The sequence below is a fragment of the Rhinatrema bivittatum genome, chromosome 8 (genome assembly GCF_901001135.1).
Source record: "Rhinatrema bivittatum chromosome 8, aRhiBiv1.1, whole genome shotgun sequence".
Classification (NCBI taxonomy): domain Eukaryota; kingdom Metazoa; phylum Chordata; class Amphibia; order Gymnophiona; family Rhinatrematidae; genus Rhinatrema; species Rhinatrema bivittatum.
This window is the reverse complement of record NC_042622.1, coordinates 165,567,531-165,594,325: the sequence shown is the minus strand read 5'-3', so window position 1 is coordinate 165,594,325 and position 26,795 is coordinate 165,567,531. Positions and strand designations below refer to the sequence as shown.

At 49.6% G+C, this 26,795-nt stretch overlaps 1 protein-coding gene across 2 annotated transcripts in view; it reads right to left on the bottom strand.

The window, feature by feature from the left end:
• The window catches only part of ERAL1 (Era like 12S mitochondrial rRNA chaperone 1), a 48,597-nt gene that overhangs the window by 7,336 nt on the left and 14,466 nt on the right, over positions 1-26,795 (bottom strand). For both annotated transcript variants that reach the window (XM_029611355.1, XM_029611354.1), the window contains 4 exons: positions 14,022-14,068; positions 7,156-7,217; positions 6,954-7,066; positions 6,377-6,712 (listed from right to left, as the gene is read on the bottom strand). In XM_029611355.1, coding sequence (XP_029467215.1) covers positions 6,377-6,712; positions 6,954-7,066; positions 7,156-7,217; positions 14,022-14,068 — 558 coding nt within the window. The remainder of the gene's footprint in view (positions 1-6,376; positions 6,713-6,953; positions 7,067-7,155; positions 7,218-14,021; positions 14,069-26,795) is intronic.

The window sequence follows — 26,795 nt, the reverse complement described above, 5'->3', positions numbered from 1 at the left end:
ATTGCTTTAATTTCCTCCACCTCCTGCTCTTTGTATACTCCTCCTTGTTCGCCCTCCCTGTTCATTGTAATTTCTGCCTTTAAAGTTACATTGTAAACCGGTATGATGTATGCATACTAATACCGGTATATAAAAGTTTTTAAATAAATAAATAAATAAATAAATAAAAGGAAGGAGAGAGAGGATGGGGAGCGGGAAAAAGTAAAGGGAGGGAAATCTCCTCAAAAGAGGATGGGAGTGAAAAAGAGGGAGGGAGATGGGGATGGGGTGGGGTGGGGGAAAAGGCTATGTTTGATCAATGTCTGGGTAGGCTTGCCTGAAGAGCCAAGTTTTTATGCCTTTTTTTGAAGGTGTGTAGGGAGGGTTCAATTCGTAGGTAGGGGTGGAAGGGCGTTCCAGAGGGTGGGGCCGGCGATGGTGAATGCTCTCTCTCTAGTATTGGAGAGGTGTGCGGTTCTGAGGGGTGGGATGTGCAAGGTGCCTGCGTGGGCAGTTCTGGTGGGGCGATTAGAGGTGCAGGAGAGAGGCATGTCCTTGAGCCATGCAGGATTATTTTTCTACAGAGCATTGTGGAGGATGGTGAGGGTTTTGAATTGAGCACGGAAGGGGATCGGGAGCCAGTGCAAGTCCTTTAGTATGGGGGTTATAATTCTAGCCATAGCATTCTGTAGGATTTGTAGGGGCTTGATGGTGGAGGAAGAGAGGCCAAGAAGGAGGGAGTTCAATAATCCAATTTGGAAAGGATAGTTGTCTGCAGGACTAACCGAAAATCTTGGGCATGGAGAAGTGGTTTTAGTTTAAGTGTGTGGAGTTTGTAGAAACCTCCTTTTAGTAAAGATTTAATGAGTGGTTTAAAATTGAGGTGTTGGCCTAGTAAGACTCCTAGGTCTCTTACAGCGGGTAAGGGTGGTTGGGTTAAGGTTGTGATGGAAGCAGAGGGGTGTTTAGTGTATTCAGGTTGATTGGAAATAAGGAGGATTTCTGTTTTTGCAGCATGGAGAGCGAGTTGGAGGATGGATAGTAAGGAGTTGATGGTGGACTCCCAATATTGCAGGGAGGCCTTGAGTGTAGTTTGGATGGGGATGAGGATTTGTACGTCATCTGCGTACAGGAAGAAGTTCAGACCTAGATCTGAGAGAAGATGGCAGAAGGGGAAGAGATAGATATTGAAGAGTGTGGAGGATAGGGAGGAGCCTTGGGGGATGCGTGAGGATTTGCAATGATCAATTTGAACAAGGTATTCTCTGTGGGAGAGATAGGAGGAGAACCAGGATAGAGCAGTGTCGGAGATGCCTATCTCTGCCAACCGGGAAAGAAGGATTTGGTGGTTGACAGTGTCGAAGGCTGCGGAAATGTCAAGAATAGCGAGGAGCTATGATTTCCCTTGGTCCATGCCAAGGAGGATGGTATCGGTGATAGCTAAGAGGAGATTTTCGGTGTTGCGGCCTTTACGAAAGCCGAATTGCCATGGGTGGAGGATATTGTGATCCTCGAGGAAGTCTGTGAGTTGAGTGTTGACAACTTTCTCAAGGATCTTGGAGATTAACGGCAGGTTGGAGATAGGTCTGTAGTTTGCTGGGTCAGTGGGGTCAAGGGTGGGTTTTTTTAGGCAGGGCTTGACCACTGCGAGTTTGAGGGGATCTGGGACTTTGCCAGAGGAAAGTGAACAATTGATTATGTTTGTTAAGGGTTTAGCAACAGAGGAGGGTATGGAGAGGAGAGTGTGTCTGCTATGTGAGAGGCTGGTTTCATCTTTTTTAAGATCGTTTCTATCTCTAATGTGGAAGTATGGTCGATGGACGCAAGGCGGTGGCTAATGTTATTAGGGAGAGGGGCAGTGGGGGAGGGTTTGGTGGGGAAAAGTTGGAGAATATTGTTGATTTTGTTTTGGAAATACCTTGCAATTTCTTCGCATTTTGTATTGGAGGTTCCTTCTTGGGCGGTGGGGGTGGGGGATTTAGTGAGATTTGCGACATAGGAGAAAAGGGCATTAGGGTTGAATTGGTAGCCATGGATTCTGGAAGCATAGAAGTCCCGTTTGGCTTGTGAGGTGGCTTGACGGTAGTTGTGCAGGGTTTGCTTGTACACTGCTTTATGTGCAGAGGAGGGTTGTCTGCGCCAGATGCGTTCCTTGGATCTGAGAGTTTGCTTTATCTCTCGTAACTTGTTGGTGTACCAGGGGTTTTTTTCTTTAGTCGAGAGGGGGATTTCTTTGTGTACCAGTGGGCAGAGATCATCAGCTATGGTGGTGGTGATGTTATTCCAAGATTGTAAGGCTGCATCTGGGTCAGAGAGGTCAAGGTTTATGGATGCTTTGTCAAGCGCTAGGGCGAGTTCCTCTGCGGAGCAGGGTTTCCGAAAGATATGGTTTTATTTTGTGTTTGTGAAATCTTAGTGGGGGTGTTAGTGTTGAGGGAGGCATTGATGATGAAGTGGTCAGACCAGGGGATGGGGGAGGCAGTGGGGGTGTGAAGTGCTGAGATGTTTGCATACTAATGCCGGTATATAAAAGTTTTAAATAAATAAATAAATAAATGTGGGAGTTAACGAAGAGGTCAAGGGTGTGACCTGCTTTGTGAGTGGGCGTAGTGATGAGCTGTTTGAAACCTAGGGCTTTTAAGGTAATCAAGAGGGTTTCACAGGCAGGCATTGTCGGGTTGACATCTACATGTAGATTAAAATCTCCGAGTATGATGGCGGGTTGGTCAGACTTAAGGTTATCAGCGATAAATTCTATGAGGGGAGAGGGGTCATGCTCGAGCATGCCGGGGGGGGGGCAGGGCATAGATAAGGCATACCTGAAGGGTGGTAGACTTGAAAAGACCTATCTCTAGTTTGGGAGGGGGTTGGGACGGTTGTAGTTTTAGGTTAAGGTGTTTTTTGGCTGCAAAAAATAGGTCTCCACCTCTTTTTTTGGGTCTCGGGATGGAGAAGATGTCGTAGGTCTGTTGGGGAAGCTGGTTGAGGAATATATGGTAATGGGGGGAGAGGGAAGTCAAAGGTGGCACAAAGGGTATTTAAGCTCTCTGGCCCCTTTAGATGATGTAGCTTAGTGGGCAGAGGGAGTCGTACTTGAGACAAGCTAGACGAAGAGAACTGTCCTCCCCCAGTCGTACCAGATCCGTGAACCAGGGATGCCTGGGCCACTCTGGAGCCATGAGCACCATGGACCTGGGATGTGACTATCCGCCTGAGAACGCGGTCTATGAGAGGCCACGAGGGGAAGACAGAAGAAATCCCGTGGTCCATGGACACACCAGAACATCGTGCCCCAATGATCTGTGTTCCCTCCTTCGCCTGAAAAACCAAACTGTTTTCGAGTTGGCTCGAGTCGCCATCAGGTCCAACTGCGGAGCGCCCCATCTGGCGCAAATGCGATTCCACGCCTCGGAGGACAACTCCCACTCTCCAGGGTCCAAGTGTTTTCCACTCCCGTGACATGCGATGCCCCCGAGATTAATCTCTGCCCAGGCGAACAAACATCGTACTTCTAGCGCCACTGCACGGCTCCTGGTTTCCCCCTTGCCTGTTGATATACACCACTGTGGTCATGTTGTCGGACAAGACATGCACCTTCCAACCCTTGACTAAGGAGAGGAACACTTGAAGGGCCCAGCGAACCGCCCGGGTTTAGAGTCTGTTGATGGACCGAGATTTCTCCGACATTCGCCACAGGCCTTGAACGGTCTTGCTTTGACACACCACTCCTCATCCGGAGAGGCCGGCATAAGTAGAGACAACCACCCATCGCAACCCCTTTCTCCAGGTTGCGATGCAACAGTCACCAAGAGAGACTGTGTCTAGGTTCCTGAAGAAGAGCCAACGGAATATGTAACTGGTCTGATCCAGGGCTCCACCTGGACAACAGCGCACGCTGTAAAGGTCTCAAGAAAGCAAAAGCCCAAGGCACCAGCTCTAGTGTGGACGCCATGGAGCCCAGGACTTGAAGATAAGAGGCTGTTGGCACAGTCAAGCGAAGAAGGCTTTTCACCCGAGTCTAACTTCCGCACTTTGTCACCAGGAAAACCTTGCCTTTTTGATGTCGAACTGTGCACCTACGTATACCAGGCATTGAGTGGGCACCAACTGGCTCTTCTGCAGATTGATGACCCAACCAAGAGACCGTAGGGTGGTCATCACTCTCTGGAGAGATCTCTTGCAGTCATCCCAAGACTTCACCCAGATGAGACAATCGTCCAAATATGGATGTACCAAGATCCCTTCTTTGCGCAGAGCTGCTGCTACTACTACTACCATCACCTTGGTGAATGTGCAAGAAGCCGTGGCCTGCCCAAAGGGAAGAGCCCGAAACTGAAAATGCCAACCCAGCACCTTGAACCTCAGGAATCTTTGATGGTCCTGCCAGATCGGAGTGTGCAGATAAGCCTCCATTAGATCTAAGGACGCGAGGAACTCCACTTTGTGCACTGCCGCAAGCACTGCTCGGAGCGTTTCCATGCGGAGCTCCTAGTCACAGGTTCACCTTCTGCAAGTGAGGATAGGACGAAAGGACCCTTCCTTCTTGGGAACCACGACATACACCAAGTACCGACCCTGGCCCTGCTCCGCAGGAGGGACTGGACAAATGGCGTTGAGATAGAGTAACCTCTGGAGAGTCGCCCACACAGCCTCTCGCAAGAAATCACGAGACTCTACAAAGGCAACCTGAAATGGAAACTAGAAATCTAGAGTGTAAGTGCCAGACTATCTCCAAGAACCACCTGTCTGATGTAATCTTCTCCCACTCTTCGTAGAAGCTGGATAATCTGCTGGATGTTGATGGCACAAAGTCAGGATCTGCCTCAGCTTCCATCTACGACAGCTCGCCATCATTACCTACCCTCCTCATCCTCAAGTGTCCACACCTCTGGCGATTTTGGAACAGGAAGACTCATCATGCGGCACTGGTCTCATTGCAGATACAAGGTTAGGGTACTCAAACTTCCTGTTCTTTGATGAGTATCCCGACACATTCATCATGCAGAAGTAACAGTCAGTTATATGATCTTTCTGTTCCCTCCATATCATTGGGATGACAAAAGGCATGGATGGTTGCACACCTTTCAGCCAAGCTCGCAGACTACTGGCACAAGATGCGCAACATATATGAGGAGCCCATGCTCTGTCCTGGTCACCAATTTTGCACCCGAGGTATAACTCGTATGCCTTAATGAGTGCAGTCATACTCCTTTTCTGTGCTTTCAGAGTAAACTCACCACAGATGTAACAAAACATGTCACAGCTATTACGACATTGGCACGACATTTCATAAAGTATATGAAATTAAATCCACAAGCTTTAAACTCAGTTTTAGCAATACAATTTGCTCATTCACACAGATGTTGCATAGGAGACTACTCATTGCTGCTGCTTATATAAAAGACTGCTTCAGCATGGAAACAAGTTGGAATCTTGCAGCGAGCTGGGGCTTGCCCGAGCAAGTTCTGGCATGATCAGGCAGAGTTTCCTGGTGTATTTTAAAAAAAGTTACTCTGTTACATGTTATGTTGCTTATGGCTGTCAAAACTATGACATGAATTTTAAAAATCATAAAAATTACTGTCCAGCAAGAAAATATATGTTTGCGAAATTGTTTTAAAATTTCACAATTATTGTAACACAAAATTGGCCAATTCTCAAAAACCTTAAGTGATCTTAAGGTTTGTGATCAGCATCAAAAATTTATTTGGCATACCAAAAAGCCTGAAGGAAACAAAAACTTTGTTTACCATTATCAGGCCCTCAGGCAGGGTACGGGCAAAACACAGTCAGGGCTATCTAACCCTCTGGATGCCCGGCTCCACTGGAGGGATGGCCTGCAACGGTGCCTAACACCTCAGGGAGCAAAATCTCAGCTCAGCTAACTAAACCCTAGACTGCAGGTTTGCATCTCTACCATCTGTGGGAGTCAGAGAAATACTGAGGGACTGCAGGTGGCACTCTTGTTATGTAGCAGTGCCCAAAGTTCTAATTGCTCTCTGACTCCATCTGCTGGTAGGGATACACAACCCACTGGTCTGGAACGATCTGAGTATGTACAGGAAGGCAGGTTATAAAAAAGGACAAAAATTGACACTGATTGCGCTTCTGTGCTGCATTATACAGCTCTTCTGCCCCAACCCACCACCAGTCAGAAGGATTGCTAAGTCAATTTATACTACACTGGGGAAAAAAAAAAAAAACTGTCTCTCCTCCAAGCACTGTTCTACATAAGAAAGTATTGGATATATAAAGCTTCCGCATAGCTGTATTCTGTCACTGAGCATAACTGGCAAGGAAATGTACATTTCAGAGGCACTGTCTAACTACAAAGAGGGCTGGAGAGGCAGTTGATGCTCAGACACCCACGTTTGCATTCAGACTGCTGGAGCTCTACCTTCAGGATGTGCACCTCCTCGCCAATCACAGCTGACAGCATGAAGACATCCTGGAAAAGGGGCCAACCTTTCTTCCTTCTCAGCTCCTGAAACTGCTGCTTCTCAGTCTTCAGCTGGTCTCTATCATCTTGTCCATGATCTGCCAAGTTATCTGAGCAGGGTAGTCCCTGGATCCTAATGGCTTCTCCTTCAGAGTCTGGCACCTGTGCGGGGGTGGTTCTCTCTCTCATATGGGTGTTTGCAGATTTCAAATCCAGTTTCTTTCCCTTAACCATTCCCTCAGTGAGCTCTGATGTCAAGTCCAACAAAATACTCTTTTGCTTCAATAAGTCCACCTTATTATGAAAAGAGAGCGAGAGGCAATTAACAGGTTCAAAGTATAGCAAATCTTCCACAGTTCGAACATTCAAATTTGATACGTCTGGTCTCTGCCTCAGAAGTCTAATATAATCAAAGCACGCTCAAACAAACCCCGAAGCAGCATTCACTCCCAGGCAACACCTCATTCACCCTTCCTGCACAGTGTTAACCAGTCCTCAGTACATGCCAGACACAGAGTTCATCATCCCCACATACCTTATTGAGAACCAGGACACTAGGAACCTGGGGATGTAGGGAGAGACACTTCAGCACCTCATAACTGAGCCCATGTCGAGTCCATTTATCCGAAACATCCACCAGAACCAGAACTGAAAGGAAAGAGACCCCCCCTCAAACCTGAGTCTTCAAAAACCATTCTCTCATACCATCTTCCATAACCCTCACCCTGAAGTCCCACCTATATCTGCCATCCTCATAGTGTCCCAGGGATCCTGAAGCAGTGACTTTTCCAAATGATGCCTGAAAAAAAAATAAAAAATAAAATTGACAGATTATGGATCCAAACTGTTGCACAAACAGAAGAGAATCTCTCACTGTTCCAGAATTACCATCTCCAAAGGCCTCTAACTACCAGCTCTGCAGAACAGGCATCAATTTTCTATATTCCTAGTACAGCCTGCAGAAAGCATGACGGCATCTGCTTACTGCTGCAGAGAAGCAGCAGTCACCAAATCATGCAGAATTCAATTCTCAGGGTACTGGAATGGAACTCGTGGCCACATGACCATTCACTCCACCCACTGAGCTCAAATATCCTGAGAGGAAAGGACAAAAGCTAATGGATCACAATTTTGGCTGACTGATTGATAAATGTGCTAAGATGATAGCATCAGTTACTATTTTGGAAAACTAAAGTGGATTTGTTTTGCATTACAGAACTGGAAGCTGATGACAGGTGATAGTTTACATCTGTACTGAAGCGCTTGTTTTGATGATTTTTCTTTATTAAGGCAAAATGTTTTACGGTGTCTTTTATGGGACAAAAAAAAAGTATTCCTTTCATGTCTCAGTTGTGGTGAGGAACATAAGAAGCTGCCATACTGGGTCAGACCAAGGGTCCATTAAGCCCAGTATCTTGCTTCCAACAGTGGCCAAGCCAGGTCACAAGTACCTGGCAAGACCCCAGAGAGACAGAAGTCATGCTGCTAATGACCAGAGATCAATAGTGGCTTTCCCCAAGTCCATCTGCCTTTTTTTTTTCCCCATTTATACTTCTATTGAGCATACAAACCTGTGACACAGTCACATAAAATGCATACAACATAATTTCCAACAATAAACAATGTTCATATAGAAAATTTCACAATACTACCAACCACATGGCATGTTCTTATATATACACACTACAGCTGTGCATTTCCATTATACAGCAATCGCCCTTAATTCCGATATGCCCCCTAACCCTCCCCCCTCACTTCCTCCCTCCCCCCCTCCAACACCGAAATGGCAGTCACAGATACCAGAAAGGAAAATTAGTTTCTTACCTGATAATTTTCGTTCCTGTAGTACCAAGGATCAGTCCAGGACACCTGGGTTGTGACTCCGCACCAGTAGGTGGAGACAGAGCAAAACTTGTGGGCGGAGCCATATATGCCCCTGTGCCAGTCACAGCCCCTCAGTCATACGTAATGTCAAAGTAGCAATGCAACAAAACTGGCTAGAAAATTCACTTCCAACCCAAAACTTAGCACCAAACTCCTAGCACCAAATTCCTAACCGGACTCCCCAACCGGGAGCCAAACAAGTGAACAGCAGGACTAAGAACAATGATGAGCGGGCTCTCCGTTACTGTAGCGAAGCCCTGTGGGCGGGATCCTGGACTGATCCTTGGTACTACAGGAACGAAAATTATCAGGTAAGAAACTAATTTTCCTTTCCCTGTACGTACCAGGATCAGTCCAGGACACCTGGGATGTACCAGAGCAAAACTTACCTAGGGTGGGAAGCAGAGAGGCCCGCTCGGAGTAGCCCCTCTCCAAAACCCCCGGAATCGGGAGCCTGGACATCCAACCGGTAATGCCTGATAAAGGTATGCATCGACTTCCAGGTAGCCGCCCTGCCAAACTCGAGGCGATACCAGAGCTTCTGCCCAGGACGCGGCCCGGGAACGAGTCGCATGAGCCCGAAGACCCACCGGAGGCGGCTTACCCGTTATCAAGTACGCGGAGCCAATGGCCCCCTTAAGCCAACGCGCGACTGGGCAGGACGCAACCGCCCCATTCTTTGGCCCCGAGAACAAAACACGAACAGATGGTCGGCTACCCGGAACGGATTAGTAATCTCCAAATAATGAAGAAAAGACCTCCGCACGTCCAGTTTCCGCAGTTCCCTGAACTGGGGATCAGTGGACTCCCCGACCCGAAACGCCGTTAACTCCACTGACTGATTCACGTGAAAAGACGACACCAGTTTGGGAAGGAAAGACGGGACCGTGCGCAAGAATACTCCGGAATCGGAAATCCGCAAGAACGGTTCCCCAGAGGACAGCGCCTGCAACTCCGAGATACGCCGAGCAAAAAACACCGCCTTCAAAGAAGGTCCATAGTAGTTGCCCGCTTCAATGGCTCAAAACGGAGCCGAGCCAAACCGCAGTTGAGGTTCCAAGCCGGACAAGGGGAACGCAATGGAAGACGGAGACGTTAAGCCCCCCGAAGAAGATGGGAAATATCCGGAGGAAGAGCCAGAGAGGTTCCCCGGACCTTACCCCGCAAACAGCCAAGCGCCGCCACCTGGACCCGCAGCGAACTGCACGCCAAGCCCTTGGCCAGACCGACTGGAAGCAACGTTAGAATATCTGCGAGGGAGCCACCCCCCGCTGCACGCACCAATCCTCAAAAACCGGCCAGACCCGGACAGAAGCCAGAGACGTAGACCGCTTCCTAGACCTTAGCAACGTGGCTATCACTGCATCTGAGTAAGCTGTTTTCTCCTCAGGCGATTCCCCGCAAAACCATGCCGCGAGACGGAAATGATCCGCATCCTCCAGACAGACGGGGCCCTGATGTAGGAGCCCCGCGGACCCCTGGAGACGAATGGGAGACGTCACCGACAACGGGATGAGACCTGCAAACCATGGACGACGTGGCCACCCCGGCGCCACCATGATCATATGGAACGGGTGCAAGTCTATGCGCCGCAGAATCGTGCCTATCGTCGGCCACGGGGGAAAACACGTACAGGAGCACATCCGTCGGCCAAGGAAGTACCAGCGCGTCGACGCCTTCTGCTCCCCGTTCTCGACGTCGACTGTAGAAATGCGGAGCCTTCGCGTTGTTCCATGTGGCCAGCAGATCCATGTGGGGCAGCCCCCCACCTTTCGCAAACGAGGCGGAAACGCATCGTCCGCCAATTCCCATTCCCCGGGGTCTAGATGGTGTCGGCTGAGGAAGCCCGGTTGATCAATGTCGACCCCGGCAATGTGGGACGCTGCGATGGGGCCGAGATGGCGCTCTATCCAGCTCATCAGCCGTTGCGCCTCCTCCGCCCCTAATGGACTCCTTGTCCCCCCTTGGCGATTGATGTACGATACCGCTGTTGCATTGTCCGACAACACGCGGACCGCCTTCCCCCGGACCACAGGGAGAAAGGCCTGCAGAGCCAGGCGTATCGCTCTGGTTTCCAGACGGTTGATGGACCACTGCGACTGGACGGGGAACCACCGGCCCTGCACTGACTTGCTTAAGCAGACCGCTGCCCAACCAGAGAGACTGGCATACGTCGTCACCACTGACTGGTTGGGAACCAGCAGGGCTATACTGCAAGCGAGATGGTCCACCTCGAGCCGCCAGTGAAGACTGGCCCTCGCCTGGGCCGTGAGCGGAAGCGGTAGGTGAAAGTCTTCTGGTCGTAGATGAGCAAAGGCCCAAGGAACCAACGCCAGGGTGGACGCCATAGACCCCAGAACTGTCACACAATCGCACACCAGCGGCAGCGGAATCGACGCACTTTAGACTGAAGCTTGCGTGCACGCTGCCTGCGCTTTCCACCCTTTAAGATGGAAACGATTCGGTCAGGGATGGCCTCGGTGCGTCCAGGCGAATTCCTGGCCTCCTTGGATCTCACAGAGGCGTAACTCCATGTCGGCATCCCACCGTTTCTCCAGCGGATCCTTAGATTGTGCATCTTAGGCAGGCCCTACCAATTCCGGGTTCTCGCCTTCGGACTCGCCACGGCTCCTTGCACGTTTACGAAGGTAATGGTAGTCGTGGCGGCACAACTTCGCCTGGAAGGGTTCCTGGTACACCCCTACTTGGACGATTGGCTGATTCGGGCCAAGTCCGAGGGTCGTTGCCATTTGTTTATCCCCTTGAGAACCGAGATGGGCCGGGACGTGCCGTCCTTCTTCGGGACGATGAAGTAAATGGAATAACGGCCTGTGCCTCGCCGATTGGGAGGTACGGGGAGGACTGCTCCTAAGGCCTCTAGGCGCTGGAGGGTGCGGTACACCGCCACCGTTTTCCTTGGACAATAGCAGGGCGACATCAGGAATTGGTCCGGTGGAGTTCGTGCAAAATCTAACTCGTAACTGCTCATTAATACGTTGAGGACCCACTGGTCGGACGTTATTTTGGCCCATTCCTCGAAAAAAAAACAAAGTCAACCTCGCCCCTACGTTTGAAACGAAGGGCTGTGGCTGCCTTAAGGAATGGACCAGCAGAATCTCTTTGCGAGGGCTTGGGCTCTGTGCCGGACGGGGTTCCTCCCTGACTGCCTTAACGCTTCCCCCGGAAGGACTGTGGCCACGAAGCGGCTAGTGAAGACGTCGAGCGATAAGAAGGCCCAGAGGACCTCTGGGGACGAGATCTCTTGCCAGATTAGGAGGACCGAGTTCTGGACCTGTCTTCTGGGAGCTTGAAAAACCCGGTTCTCACCAATAACAGCTTTCTCCTGAAAAGCAGTGCCCAAAGTGAGCCTTGGAGGATCCATCCGCTGCCCAGTTGCGAAGCCAAAGCAATTGGCGAGCCGAAACAGCAGTGACCATGGAACTAGCCGAAGTACGCAGTACATCATAGAGAGCATCCGCACTATAAGCGATGGCAGCCTCCAGTCGAACCGCCTGCGTGGCCTCTTGACCCGAACGACCTGCATTCGCCTGCAGAACTTGGGCCCAGCGCAAACTAGCCCGCATGGCGTAGTTACTACAGATGGCAGCTCGGACCCCTCAACGCTGAAAACTTCGAAGATGGACCTCTTTGGTACTGCCGACACCGCCGAATCTACCTTCGGAAGCCGGAAGCCGTAGAAGCTCCAGTGCGTCCTCTGGCAGTGGATAAGCTTGTCCATTGCCTTGGTCCCCTTCAGACCCAGCTCCGGAGTATCCCATTCCTGAAACAATATGTCTGCCGCCGAGAAATGGAATGTGAAGGCCACCGCTGGGCCAGTGAGCCCCAGCAGGACTGGGTCCATGTTCGCTCCAGGGCACGAAACTGTCGGTGGGGCTTCTACCCCTAGGTCGTCGAGGATAGCCGGGATAAGCGGGGACAGTTCATCTCTGCATAAAGCCGAACCACCTTAGGGTCCTCCCCATCACCGGTTTGTGATGGTTCGCCCGGACCAGTCAGGGCAGAACTGTCCCCGGACGCTCCATCGGCCCCCCCCAGGGGCTCTCCGGGCGGATCCACCTCATCTTGTGAGGTGGACTCGGACTCCGTATCCTGCGGGACCCTTCTCGGTGATCACTTTCCCGTTGCTGGAGCCGGGGAGAAAACCGGGCCCTCCCGGGATTTCTTCTGCCGTGGGCCATCCCCCTTAGGGTGGCCATGCTTCTCCGTGCGCCTGCGGCCCTTGTACTGGAGCACCTTGCGCAGTAGGAGCGCGAAAACGGCCGAAAACGAGGACCCGGGTTCCTTCTTCCGTGGGCCATCCCCCCTTGGGGTGGCCATGCTTCTCTATGCGCCTGCGGCCCGTACTTGAGTACCGTGCGCAGTAGAAGCGCGAAACAAACGTCCGAAAAAAACGAGGACCCCGAAACGAGGAGTTCCCATCCACGCTAGCCTCATCCGAGGACTAGCGTGGATGGGACCCACCCCCCCCCCCCCCCCGAAGGCCTTCGCTGAGGAGACAACGCGGGAGGCATGCCGGGATTCCCTGCCGGTTCGCGCACAAGTTCGCGAGCTGCCCCCAAGATGGCCGCCGCTCCCGCACTGAGCGGGAAGGGGTCAGCCGGCATGACTGAAGCGGCGAAAACTCGCGACTGCGACCGTGCCGACCGGGATCGGCCCCCCCTGTCTGTCCCGGACGGTCCCTCCTGCCCGGGACGCAAGCGGAGCAAATCCCCTCTCGTGGGAGCCGCAAGCGCGGCAAACAGTTACCCTCGGCCTCCATGCGGACGCGGCGGAATGGACGGCGCACTAACAAGACAGAAATTTAAAAAATCAATTCCTACCGCCGAAAACACTCCCCGCCCCTCGCCGAGAAAACTCCCCCACCGGCGAAGAAACGGAAAGCCGCACAAGAAAAATAAAAGTACAATTTTATTTTTTTTTGTACGCAAACCTGCCGCTGTCCAGAGTCCTGGATCTCTTGCTTCTGTTGGGGGTGAGTGAACCGGGCTCCCCGGTGTCACCCCCACGCTGCTGCCAGTGGTAGGCCGGGTCCTCGACCCTCAGCAGCGGCCTCAACCAGGGGAGGATGGTCCCCTCAGAACCTTCCCACCCCCCTGGGAGGCAGGACGGACAGCTTCCTCTTGTCTCTTCTCACCTTCAAATCCTTTTCTTTGTTTTTTTTTGTTTTTTTTTTTAAATAACCAAAACCCAATAAACCGAAACCAATAAAACCACAATGACCCTGACTAACCAACTATCAGTCCTCAGGCCACTCAGAGGCTGTGACTAGACCTGCACCACCTACTGGAGACAGAGTAAGACTGAGGGGCTGTGACTGGCACAGGGGCATATATGGCTCCGCCCACAAGTTTTGCTCTGTCTCCACCTACTGGTGCGGAGTCACAACCCAGGTGTCCTGGACTGATCCTGGTACGTACAGGGAATTAATATTACAAAATAGAAATCAGAGAGGAACCAGAATGTGGGAGCATAGGATGAAACAACCAAGGAGTCATGATTCCATAAACAGAGGTCTCAAGTGAATAAACAGGTTTCTCTTTATCATTTGAAAGTCCATCTGCTTAATAACGATTTATGGACTTTTCCTCCAGGAACTTGTGCAAATTTTTTTAAACCCAGCTACCCTAACTGCCTTTACTTCATTCTCCGGAAATGAATGCCAGAGCTTAATTACGCAATAAGTGAAAAAGATATTTACCTTTTCACTTTAAGGGGGCTGGTCAGGCCGGGTGTATCGAGAAGTATCTAAAGTGGAGAACATATGACAATCAGTTAAATCTGTAAGGATTGCTACAAAGAAAAATGGAGAAATTACTTACCTGATGATTTTGTTTTCCTTAGTGTAGACAGATGGACTCAGGACCAATGGGTTATGCTCCCCTGTAGCAGATGGAGATGGAGTCAGGTTTCAAAGCTGACCTCACCCTAGATATACTCCTGCAGTGATCTCAGCCCTGCAATATTCTCGTAAAAGCCACTGTGGACAAATTATCCAAAAAAAAAAAAAAAAACTTGATTAAAAACGGATAACCGTAACTGTACTCAACTAAACATAAGCACTGAACCCCAGTAAGATGCCCTGATCTAGTTACCTGATGATGGCTTACTCGTAATCTCTTGGAATCTGTATCCACTCCACAAGCGAATCCTTGGCACAGTTCTTGGGCAGCCGGGGGTGGGATTCTGAGTCCATCTGTCTACACTAAGGAAAATGAAATTAGCAGCTAAGTAATTTCTCCATTTCCTAGCGTGTAGCCAGATGGACTCAAGACCCGATCGGAACAGAGGCTGCCCACAGTCTGGCTAACTTCGAACTTACAAAGGCTGCGTCCTCCTGGGCCTGAAAGTCCAGGTATAGAACCTGGAGAAGGTGTGTAAGGAGGACCAAGTTGTCGCTCAGCAGATAGATAGATATCGATGGGAGACAGAAGTCTAGCTTCCGCCATGAGACCGCCTGAGCCCTAGTGGAATGAGCTTCAACCTGAAAAGGTAATGGCTTTCCTGCCTCCACATAGGCTCCTGTGACCAACCTCCTTAATCCAGCGAGCTATGGTAGCCCACAAAGCTGGTTCGCCCTGCTTCCTTCCACAGTGAAGGACAAACAGGCGGTCCTGTCTTTCGGACTAGTTCTGAAACTTCCAGATACCGCACCAAAAGCCTACTGACATTCAAATGGCAGAGGAGTCGTATTCTTCTGCGTCCTTGTGCTTATCTAGAGATGGCAACGAAATGGACTAATTCAAATGAAAAACTCAGAGACTACCTTGGGCAAAAAGGATGGAACAGTACAAAGCTGTAATGCTCTTGGAGTCATCCGGAGGAACAGTTCCCGACACAATAATGCCTGTAATTCAGAGATGCGACGTGACAAGCATATAGCCACCAGGAACACAGTTTTCAGGGTTAGTAAAGGCAAGGAAAGAATGTGCAGCAGCCGAAAGCAGGGTCCTGCCAAAAACTCCGATAACAGATTAAGATTCCACAAGGGAACGGGCCGCTATTGGGGCGGCTGGAGGTGCTTCACCTCTTTCAGAAAACAGGCCACGTCCGGATGAGCAGACAGGCGGGTTCTGTTCACCTCGCTCCTGAAACAGGAGAGCGCAGCTACCTGGACCTTCAAGGAATTAAGGGTCAAACCTTTATTCAAGCTGTCCTGCAAAAATTTCAGAATTGGTGGGATTTTGACTGTCCAAGGGGAAACACTGCGTTCCTCACACCAGGCCTCAAATACTCTCCAGACCCGCTCATACATTATATGTATGTAGAGAATTTTCTCGTGCGGAGTAAGGTGGCAATTACTGCCACTGAATATCCTTGCTTCATTAGGCAAGCTCTCTCAAGGCCCAGACTGTAAGACAGAATGAAGTCGGATCCTCGGGAAGGACCAGTCCCTGTTGTAGCAGGTGTCTGTGCAGTAGGAGACACAGGGGTGTTTCCACCAGGAGTCTCCACATACCATGGATTACTGGCCCAATCTGGAGCTACTAGTAGGACTAATCCCCTGTGGTGCTCGATTCTGCAAATGACCCTTCCCAGGAGGTGCCATGGAGGGAAGGCATACAGCAGCTACTCTTCCGACAGGTCTGAATGAGAGCATCAATCCCCAGGATCAATTGATGTCTTCTGTGACTGAAGAATTGGGGAACCTTCGCATTGTGAGATGTAGCCATTAAGTTGATGGATGGATGGGAGACCCCAGTGATCTACTACCAGCTGAAAGGCTTTGACCGGACAACGCCCACTCTTGGATCCAGACTCTCCCTGCTTAGAAAGTCTGCTCTGACATTGTCTCTTCCTGTGATGTGGGAGGCTGAGATATTCAAATTAGATGCAGTTCCAACACTGCTCTCTACATTAATGGTGGGGTGGAAGGGAAATAGAACTAAAAGGTACTAAGAGCCAAGCTTAACAAGTAAGAGGGAAAAAAAAAAAAAGTGCATAGCTTGCTGAGCAGACTGGATGGGCCGTTTGGTCTTCTCCTGCCATCATTTCTATGTTTCTGCCCATTCCATAAGGAGATCTATCTCCTGTGACACTTGCTGGCTTTTGGTTCCACCCTGGCAGTTGATGAAGGCTACCGTTGTGTTTTCTGACATTATCACTTGTAAGATCCTACTGACAGTATGCAAACATGTGGAGCCAATGAAAGCACATAATATAAAACTTAATCTAAACTGTATAGTTTGACATCCGAACTACGTTTATAAAGCCTTCAATATATATGTTAATCATAGGAACCTTTTGGAAACTCTGTTAAACATTGAAACTTTGTAAACCGTTGTGATGCCGAAACCGAACGACAGTATATAAAACCTGATTGATAGATAGATAGATAAATAAATAAATAAATAAATAAATAATGCAGACCGCTTGACCCTGGAGTATGTGGCTGAATTGTAGACACGCTAATTAGACTGCCCAGGCTTCCAGGCGATTTATGTTCCAGAGTGCCTCTTCCTTGAATCAAGACTCCTGGGCCGTCAGTTCCTGACAGTGATCTCCCCAGCTCTGGAGGCTCTCGTCTGTCGTGAGAACCAGCCAGTTCGGAGGGGACAGGGGTACACCCCTGCCAAGATGAGTTTCCTGCAGCCTCCACTGGAGCCAAGAGCATACTTCCATCAGTATTCCATTGAATATTTTTGAGACTGCAGGTACCAACGTGACAGCAGGGAGAACTGACGTGGTTGTACGTGTGCCCTTGCTATGGCACTACTTCCAGGGTTGCTGCTATCAAACAGAGGACTTGAAGATTGCTCCATACCATCCGGCGTATTGTGTTCAGACACACTTGGGACATCAACTTCCTTATCCACGTAGTCAGGAGGAAGACCTTGCCCTCCTTGGTGTCAAACCAGACTCCCAGATATTCCAAGGACTGGGAGGGTTTGAGACTGCTTTTGTCCAGGTTTACGACCCAACCGAGCTCCTAAGCAAGGAGGAGGTCACCCTGTTGATCATACACCCATATGTGGATGATCAACCAGTCATCCACATATGGGTGGCACCAGGATTCCCTCTTTTCTCAATGCTGCCGCTACAACCACCATAATCTTGGAAAATGTTCTGGGAGCGGTGGCCCGGCCAAAGGGCAGTGCCCAGAACTGATAATGGTGACCTATTACCGCAAAGTGTAGAAAACCATGTTCTTGCCGGATTGGAATATGTAAGTAGGCCTCAGATAGGTCCAGGGAGGTTAAGAACTCTCCTGATTGTACGCCCATTATCATGGAGCATAGGGTTGCTATGCAGAGATGAATCACTAGTAGATGTCTGTTGACGTGGCGAAAGGAACCTTCCCTCTTGAATACAATGAAATAGAATACGCCTCGTATTTTCCTGGGGTGCAGGTACTGGGATTATAGCCCTCATCTTGAGGAGCCTTAACAGGGTAGTCTCCACTGCCTGCTTCTTGTGCTGGGAGCTGGAAGGAGATGATATGAATATGCTCAGAGGAGTGCTGCTAAATTCCAGTGCATATCCTTCTCGTATAATCTCAACCCACCATTGGTAAAAGAGGGACACAGTTGACTCCCTATCTCCTCGTTCCGAGAGTGGGTTTGCAAAATTTCATTGGGGGGGTTCGGAACTAACCTGAACCCAAGCCTGTCCTTCTCTTGGTCTGCCAACTCTGAAAGGATTAAGACCTCTCAAAGGACAGAGACCTCTGAAATGTCGAGTTTTTGTAAGGGCAAAAGCATTGGGAGCCCCTGGATTGACTCCTCATGGTCGAGGGGCACTGTAACTGCTTTCTCTTATCTTCTGATAGCCGGGGTACTAGATACTCACCCCATTTACTGGCCAGATTTTCCAATTCGCTTCCGAAGAGTGATCCTTTAAAAGGCATCTTTGTGAGATTTGCCTTGGAAGTTGTATGCTCTCCAATTCCATAGCCACAGCTGTCTTCTGGCCGCCACCACTGAGGCCACTCCTCTGGGAGAGGTACGGACTGGGTCTGAGCCAGCATCAGCTAAAAAGGTGGTGGCTGCAAGTTCCATAACCGCTCTGGAATTCGCCCCCGAGTCATCCACCTCCCGAGAGAGGAGAAGTCACAAACGAGCTACCAGGGCACAACAAGAAGCAATCAGTAAAGTAATTGCTATTGCATCAAAGGCCTGTTTAAGGATGGACACCATTTGCCTATCGTGTGCATCGTTTAAGGCCGCTCCTCCCTCCACTGGGATAGTTGTTTGCTTAAATATGACACAGACCAGTGCATCCACTTTAGAGAAATACAAACATTCTTTCACTGCTGGATCCAGTGGGTATAGAGATTCTAATGCTCGTCCACCTTTAAAACTTGCTTTTGGGGCATCCCATTCCAGGTCAATCAACTCCTGGATGGTTTCCAGTACTGGACAGTAGCAAGAGGCTTTCCGTAAGAAAATCAGAATGGGATTTTTCTTTGGTTCTGTCAGAGTCCACCCCAGGAACTCCCAGCATCTTCAGGGTCTGGGAACCAGAGCTGACAATTCGTCTCTATGGAAAACCCATAACAAGGTCTGATACAGTTCTAAAACAGGGAATTTCACCATCTTCCAAGTGATCTGGATCCTCTTCTTCGTCTGTGCAGTCTGGGTCCCTGCCAGGGATACCCTTGGCAAGTCGAGGCATGCCTTGAGGTCTGCCGATAGGACTGGGAGAGGGAGGACTTACCAGCTGAGATTCCATCTGGACAGGGGCAAGTGAGGTAGCAGACTGCGCTTGTATGAAGGCTTGACAGCCTTGAAAGAATTCCACCCAAGAGAAGGTGGCTGGGTCAATGCCTAGCCCTGGAGGTATTGGAGTAGGTGCCACTAAATTTCTCTCCCCCATGGATGATCCCGGGATACTCAGATCCGAGGTACTTCTGGTTAAGGCTGTTGCCGACTCAGCCTTTGAATGGGAGGAGCCGGGCTTAGCAAAGTCCAGGGAGGCCAACTCTCCCTGGGCTCCCTCACAGTGCTGAGATAAGCACTGTCCTAATATGACAAGCAGAGAAAGATGCTTATATTTCTTTTCTGTCTGAGCCATCGGCGATGGTAACAGTGAGTTCAGATGGTTCACACTTAAAATTTTATGTGCACAGATTTTGGGTGTCTACGCGGGCCGCAGAGAGTTGCGCACACAGCCCATGCGCCTGGCTTTACTTGTATTCTGCGCCTAGAAAGTTGTGCGTGCAGTCAACATACTGTGCGTACCGAAGCTCTATGGAGGGAATACAGGCACAAAACCTCGCGCGAGATGGCGCCACCGCGGCCTACCACGTAGTGTGCCGACCAAGCCTAAAGCTCTCCAGGGGGCCACTTAACCTGCTCGGAAGCCCACTTCCCCTTACCCCAACGGGATCGAGAATGACATAGGTATGACACTCCGAGCAAGGAGATCGGAAGTCTTACTGAAACACCTCCAACGTCTGAATCGTGAGGAAATCCTTTTTTTATACTTACCTGGGCTCAGCGCTTACCAGCTGAGTACAGAGACGTTCTCCGGCTGCAGGGGGAGAGGGCTTCCTGCACTCACTGCCTTTCAGCTGCTTCAGCAGCAAATTCCACACCAGGCACCAGCTACTGGACCAAGGCACAACTGAGGAATCTCAGAAATTGCCTCAGGAATTCTCAACTGGGGGAGGGACCTTTAGATATCACTGCAGCAGAGCGGGGCTCGATCTTCTCCAATTTAAAAGTAAAATTTCTTCTTCCAAAAGGTACAGCGAACCCCAAAGGGAAAGCATGTCTACATCTGCTGGAGATGGAGAAGTACTGAAGGGCTGAGGTCGCTGCAGGGGTGATGTCAGCTTTGAAACCAGATTCTGTCTCCATTTGCTGACATGGAGCATAAACCCACTGGTCCTGAGTCCATCTGGCGACACACTAAGAAATCACTTTTGTAGTTAACATTTCCTGTTCTTAAAACTCAGATTAAGAGAGTTCAAGGCTCAGGAGGCTAATCCATTACAGTTAAGAAAACAAAATACTCCAGCTAGTTAACCAGCTGTAAGTGTCTGTAGGTTTTCACTAACAGGAAGTCACTAGAATCTTTTCACTTACATAACATAGAAACATAGAAGTGACGGCAGAAGAAGACCAACGGCCCATCCAGTCTGCCCAGCAAGCTACACACTTGAAAGACTTTACCTATCTAGAAGCAAAAATATCTTAGGGGACCTCCGTGTACTGAAAATTCTGACCAGGTCAAACTCTTGTGTTGGTGTCACTGCAGCTGGTTTTCAATTCACCCTATTTGCAGATTTCTTTTTGTTAAGACTCATAAAAGTGAAAATATTCCTTAAACAATAGCGAGGTGGTGACTAACTTCCAAGAATTACTATTGGTTTCTTTACGTAAGGCACAACACTAGAAAGGAAAATTGGTTATCATCTGCTAATTTTCATTCCTGAAATACCACAGATCAGTCCAGACAAGTGAGTTTATGCATCCCTACCAGCAGATGGAGGCAGAGAATAAAAACTTTTCAGGCACTGCTAACTTAACCGAGAGTGCCACCTGCAGTCCCTCAGTATTGACCTGTACCCAAGCCAAGATGTCTACCTGAACAAACCTCAAAGTTTGGGCGAACGTCATAGGTTGGAACCCCCTGAAAACAAGGCCCCCTTGACTTAACACAAAGAACACAGCAAACTATGTATACTTTTCATTAATCTAAGTACCCTTCAGGTAATCCAAAATGTTGCAGCAAGGATATTGACGAACACAAAGAAAAGTGAACATATTACACCAGTATTAAAATCATTGCACTGGCTGTCCGTGGAATTTAGAATTAAACACAAGACTCTCTGTATGATTCATAAGATCATTTACAGAGACAATACGGATTGGTTGAATACAACTTTTAAATTACATTTACCTCAACGAGACCTAAGATCATCTAACAAAGGCTTGTTATCAATACCTACAGTCAGATCAGCACACCTGAGCGAGGTCAGAGAAAGGGCCATTTCAGTAGCCGGCCCAAAGCTTTGGAATAGTCTGCCATTAAATTTGAGAATGCAAGATAATCTGAAGAAGTTTAAAAAAGATCTTAAAACATGGTGTTTTTTTACAAGCATACAGAGATAACGCCCATGAGTTCTTATAAATCTATAGCAGCTTTTATGGTCTTTTATTTCTAACTTTACTTATGTATTTTAGTTTTTAAATAATTTTAACTATTTTATTTTTATTAATGTTTTATTGTATTTATTTTCTCTTTCTTAACTGTCTTAAATTAATTTATTATGTAAACCGTTAAGATAGAACTTTTTGTTCTGGGCAAAGGTATATAAAAATTGCATAAATAAATAAAAGTATATCACATACCACCTCAGCAACATCCAGAAGCAAGAAGTCTATCGAAAGATGTGTGGTGGTGAGGGACTGATCCATGGTTCTTCAGGAATGAAAATTAGCAGGTAAGAACCAATTTTCCTTTCCTGTTTGTATCCCAGATCACTTCAGACAAATGGGATGTACCCAAGCCCCTCTATTCTGGGCGGGAACTCGAAAAACCCGCATGCAACACAATTTCCCCAAACGTTGCTCGTCTGGCACTCACACATCCAAGCGGTAATGTTTGGTAAAAGTGTGAAGAGAGGACCACATCACCGCCCAACAAATCTCCTGCGGAGAAAGCAGCTGACACTCTGCCCACAACTTTGTCTGTGCCCTAGTGGAATGCCCTCTCAACCCCTCCGGCACTGACCAGCCCTTACAGATGTAAGCTGAAGCTACCATCTATTTTAACCAGCGAGCAATGGTGTCCTTGAAAGCCTTATTACCCTTCCTTGCACCACTTAACAGGACAAATAGATCAGATCTCCAAAAGGCATTTGTCACCTTAAGATATTGCAAAAGATTTCAACACACATCCAATAAGCGAAGCCTCTTTGCCAACAGAGCATCAGCTGCAAATTTGGAAAGGCTGGTAGCTCGACAACCTGGTTAAGGTGAAAAGAGGACACCACCTTAGGCAAAAAGGAAAGAACCGTATGTAAAGAAACCCTATCCTCCGAAAAATGCAGGAAAGGGTCCCTACATGACAATGCTTGCAGTTCAGAAACCCTACTAGCTGAACAGAGGACCACACAGCACCGAAGAACCAAATTCAGATTCCATACTGACAAATCTTCCAGACCAGAGGATGAAGATGTTTTGCCACATCGAGGAAACAAACCACATCCGGATGAGATGCCAATGGTCTTCCTTGAATTCTACCTCAAAGGGACCCTAAAGCTTCCACCTGAACCCAAAGGGAATTATAGGCCAAACCCTTAGCCAAGCCACTTTGCAAAAAGGCCAGAATCTGCGGAACGTCTACAGTCAAAGGCTGCACCCTATTCTGCAAACAATGATGTAGAAGGCCTCCTTGCTTGAAGCAAAGTCGCAACCACAGGCTCAGAATAACCCTTCAAGCAGAACTGCCACCTCTCAAAAGCCAAGCTGCTAGACAGAAGCGATTCTCCCGGTCAGAAAATACAGGCCCCTGCCGCAACAGCCCTGACAGGTGAGCCAAGCAAACAGGACTGTCCACTGCTAAACAAAGAAGATCCACAAACCATGGCCAGCGTGGCCACTTGGGAGCCACCAGAATCACCCTACCTGGATGAAGCTCGATGCGCCGCAGCACTTGACCTATGAGAGGCCATGGTGGAAACACACAGCAGCAGATGTGTCTGCCATGGCTGAACAAGAGCATTGCTGCCCTCTGATCCAACCTCCCTTCTGCGACTGAAAAACCAATCCATCTTTGCGTTTCCTGAAGTCGCCATGAGGTACACTGCTGGTCGGCCCAGCCTGGCCTGAATCAAGGTGAAGGCCTCTGCCAACTCCCACTCCCCCGGATCCAAATGCTGACTGCTGAGGAAGTGCGCTTGCACGTTGTCCACTCCGGCTATATGGGAAGCAACTATTCTTGCCAGATGTTTATCCACCCAAACAAATAGTTCTTGCACCTCCAGTGCTACTAGACAACTCTTTGTTCCACCCTGCTGGTTGATATATGCCACTGTCGTCGCATTTGTCTGAGAACACTTGCACTGCTTTGTCTTGAATGAGTAGGAGAAACATCAGTAAGGCTTCGTACACTGCCCTGGTTTCCAGCCGATTGATAGACTAGGTCGCCTTCTCTGACTACCACTGCTCCAGGCCAATTTTCCTTGACACATCACCCCCCCTCCCCCAAACCAGAGAGGCTGGCCTCTGTGGTCACCACCACCCAGTCAGGCACTTCCAGATCCATCCATCTCTCGAGAATGTGCCGAGACAGCTACCACGAAAGACTTGACCTGGTATCGGCAAAGAAAGCTGAAATTCTTCTGAAAGCGGATTCCAACAGGATAACAGCGCCCTCTGCAGTGGGTGCATGTGAGCAAAGGCCCATGGAATTAACTCCAGCGTAGAAGCCTCTGCATATAGTCCCAGACCCTGGGAACCGACAGACGCAGCAGCAGAAGGACCTGAATCTGCAACTTGACTACCCGCTCAGGAGTCAGAAACACCTTCCCCATCTGGGTATCAAAGTGTGCCCTCAGATATTCCAATGACTGGCTCGGTTTTAAATGGCTCTTTACTAGATTCATCACCCAGCCCAACAAATCCAGGAGCTGCAGGACAGATGACAACACTCCCATTTCCAACTTTGCCTGTATTAACTAGTCATCCAGGTATGGATGCACCAGGATACCTTTCTTCCTGAGCACTACCACCACTACCACCATCACTTTTGCGAATATTCGCGGCGCTGTCACCAGCCCAAAGCGAAGGGCTCGAAATTGGAAATACATCCCCAGGACCATGAACCTCAGGAGCCTCTGGTATTCAGCCCGAATGGGGATGTGGAAAATAGGCTTCCAACAAGTCCGATACTAGAAACACCCCTTTGTGCACCTCCGATCACCGGAACTGAGGAGTGGATCAGCCCTGCCTCAATGCGAGGACTTGACTCTACAAACTCCATGGCCGGGGCCATCACAGCTTGTTGCGCCCTTGAAAGGATTGGGGCCAAGACTGAGACCTAGCTAAGGCCTGTCTCTGGCCAGCGCACGGAGCTCTGCTCTGATGGAACTGCCTTTGTCCCTGAAAGTTGAGAGTGAATGGAGGAAAATCCTTTTGGTCCTTTAGGCTTGTCCTCAGGAAGCTTGTTCTCTCCGAGCTGCTTAATCAGCTGTTCCATGTCCTCACCAAAAAGGAGCTTGTCTTTGAAAGAGAGCACTCCCAGTTGGGCCTTTGACAAAATGTCCGCTGCCCAGCTGCGCAGCCACAAGAGCCTCCTAGCCAGGACCATCCACACCATTGTTTGGGAAGAAGTATGAATAAGATCGTACAAGGCGTCTGCACCATAGGCCACAGCAGCCTCCAATTGTTCCACTTGCTGGGGCTCGAAATCCCCAGCACTTTGCAACTGCTACACCCATCTGAGGCTGGCCAAAGCAGAGAACGCAAATATTTTCTTAAGGTGCACTTCCAGCTTCCGATTTTATAGATCTTTCAGAGCCGCCACACTCGCCACGGGTATGGTGTTCAGCAGCTCCAGAGTATCTTCAAGCAAGGGATACAGCTTGTCCATTGTCTTGCTGACCTTGAGCCCTGCCTCAGGAGCATCCCATTCTCGGACCATCAACTGATTTACCATTTCGTGAATGGAAAAAAGTTTTGGTCGGATCCCATAAGCTCGCCATGACCAGATCCACCGTGTCCTGGCGTCGCTCCGCTAACGGATCTGCGAAATCAGAGGAGCCAATTCCTCACTTTGAAACAAGCGGACCACCTTGGGGCCATCCCCTTCCACAGAAGGAAGGTGGCCAGGTTTATCCGACTGATCTGGACCATTCGAGGGAGGATTAACCTCTTGAAAATCCTCACCTTGGTCAGACTCTTCCGAGGATACATCCTTCGCAATCTCGCTGGACCACCGGGGCTTGCACCTTATGGATCCTAGTGGCCACTGGAGCGCCTTCTTAGGCGGTCTTCCAGACCCCCTGTGCTGGGAAGTCCCCCCTCTTGTGGGCCCCACAGGGCAAGAAGGCCTGGTGCCTTAGGAGTACAAAGTCAGGGGAAAAACGCTAATGGCTCCCCCAAGATCTCCTTCCTGGGAGTCAGAATCATCCTCAGATGGTCCCTTGAGGCCCCTCCATGCCATACCAGGGTCACAATCGGTGGGAGAAAGCACGGACGGGAGATCCCTGACCCCGACTGCCTTTAGCTCCATGGCACAAAAAACTCCCAAAATGGCCGTCATTCCCACGCTGAGAGGGAATGGTCAGCTTGACATGCCTTCGCAGTCGGCGACCGACCAGAGCCACGTTGCAGCACCGCTGCCCATCATGGCGTTACCCAAAGATCCCTCCCCCCTTGAGGAGCCAGCAGAGACATCGGCCAGACTGCACAAGGCTCAGAGAGCGCTCAATGGACGCAACGGCTCACACAAGGCATGGAATAGCCAATGCAGGCCACGGGGCAGGCGCTGGAAGAACATGGAGAGGGAGGGGAGCACGCCGAGAAAAAATGGGAGCAGGAAAACCTTGGAAGAGAGGAACAACTCACTGCCTCCTGGTGGGAATGTGACCGGGCCAGCAGCCAGGACAAACAGCCTTTGCTCTCTATTTAGTTTTTTTTGTATAAAACTTTACTAAGAAAACATAGGGCAGAAAACAAGGCAGAACTCAAATACTTCCCTGAAGAAGCAAAGAAGACTGCTCAAACCCTCACTGAAGGGGAGGGAGCAGGACCACTAGCTGTCACCCCCGGCACCCTGATGAGCAAGTTTTGGAGTTTCCAACCCCTGCTCATCCTTGAACCTACAACCAGGTGGGATACTCCCAACAGGACCTACCCAACCCCCTGTGAGTACAGAATCCACTGCAAAGCTGCCTTCTCTTGACTTGGGTTCAGAACCGCAGGTTTTGCACCACCTCCATCTGCTGGAGACAGTAAAATACTGCAAGTACCTGAGAAACTCGTCTTCATCTGCTGGAAGGGAGGCAAAACCCAGGAGTCTGGACTGATCCGGGTACGTACAGGGAAAGGACTTCTGCCTACCCGAATTCTGTTTTTGCGCCACCGGCCAAGGGCTCCTGACAGAGTGAAACCTCCTTGCATCTCGGAAGCAAGCTCATGGAGCAAAAGACTTCTGGGGGGTATTCCTGTCCTCAGGCAACTTTGACTCCCCCATCTACTTCATATCCTTCCCAAACAGCAGCTTGCCCCTGAAGGGGATGTTAATACAGCTGGGCTTTAGACCACACATCCGCCGACCAATTTCACAGCCATAAGAGTCTCTGCGCTGCCAGCACAGAGACCGTGCCCCTGATGGAGGTCTGGAACATGTCATACAGGGCATCAGCTACATAAGCCACTCTTGCTTCCAAGCGGGTAGCTTGAGCTGCCAATCCTGACCGCTTATTATGCGTCTTCTGCACCCAGCACAAGCAGGCTCTCTGCATCAAGCTTCCGCACACTGCCGCATGCAGACTCAAGGCTGACATCTCAGAGTTTCCAAT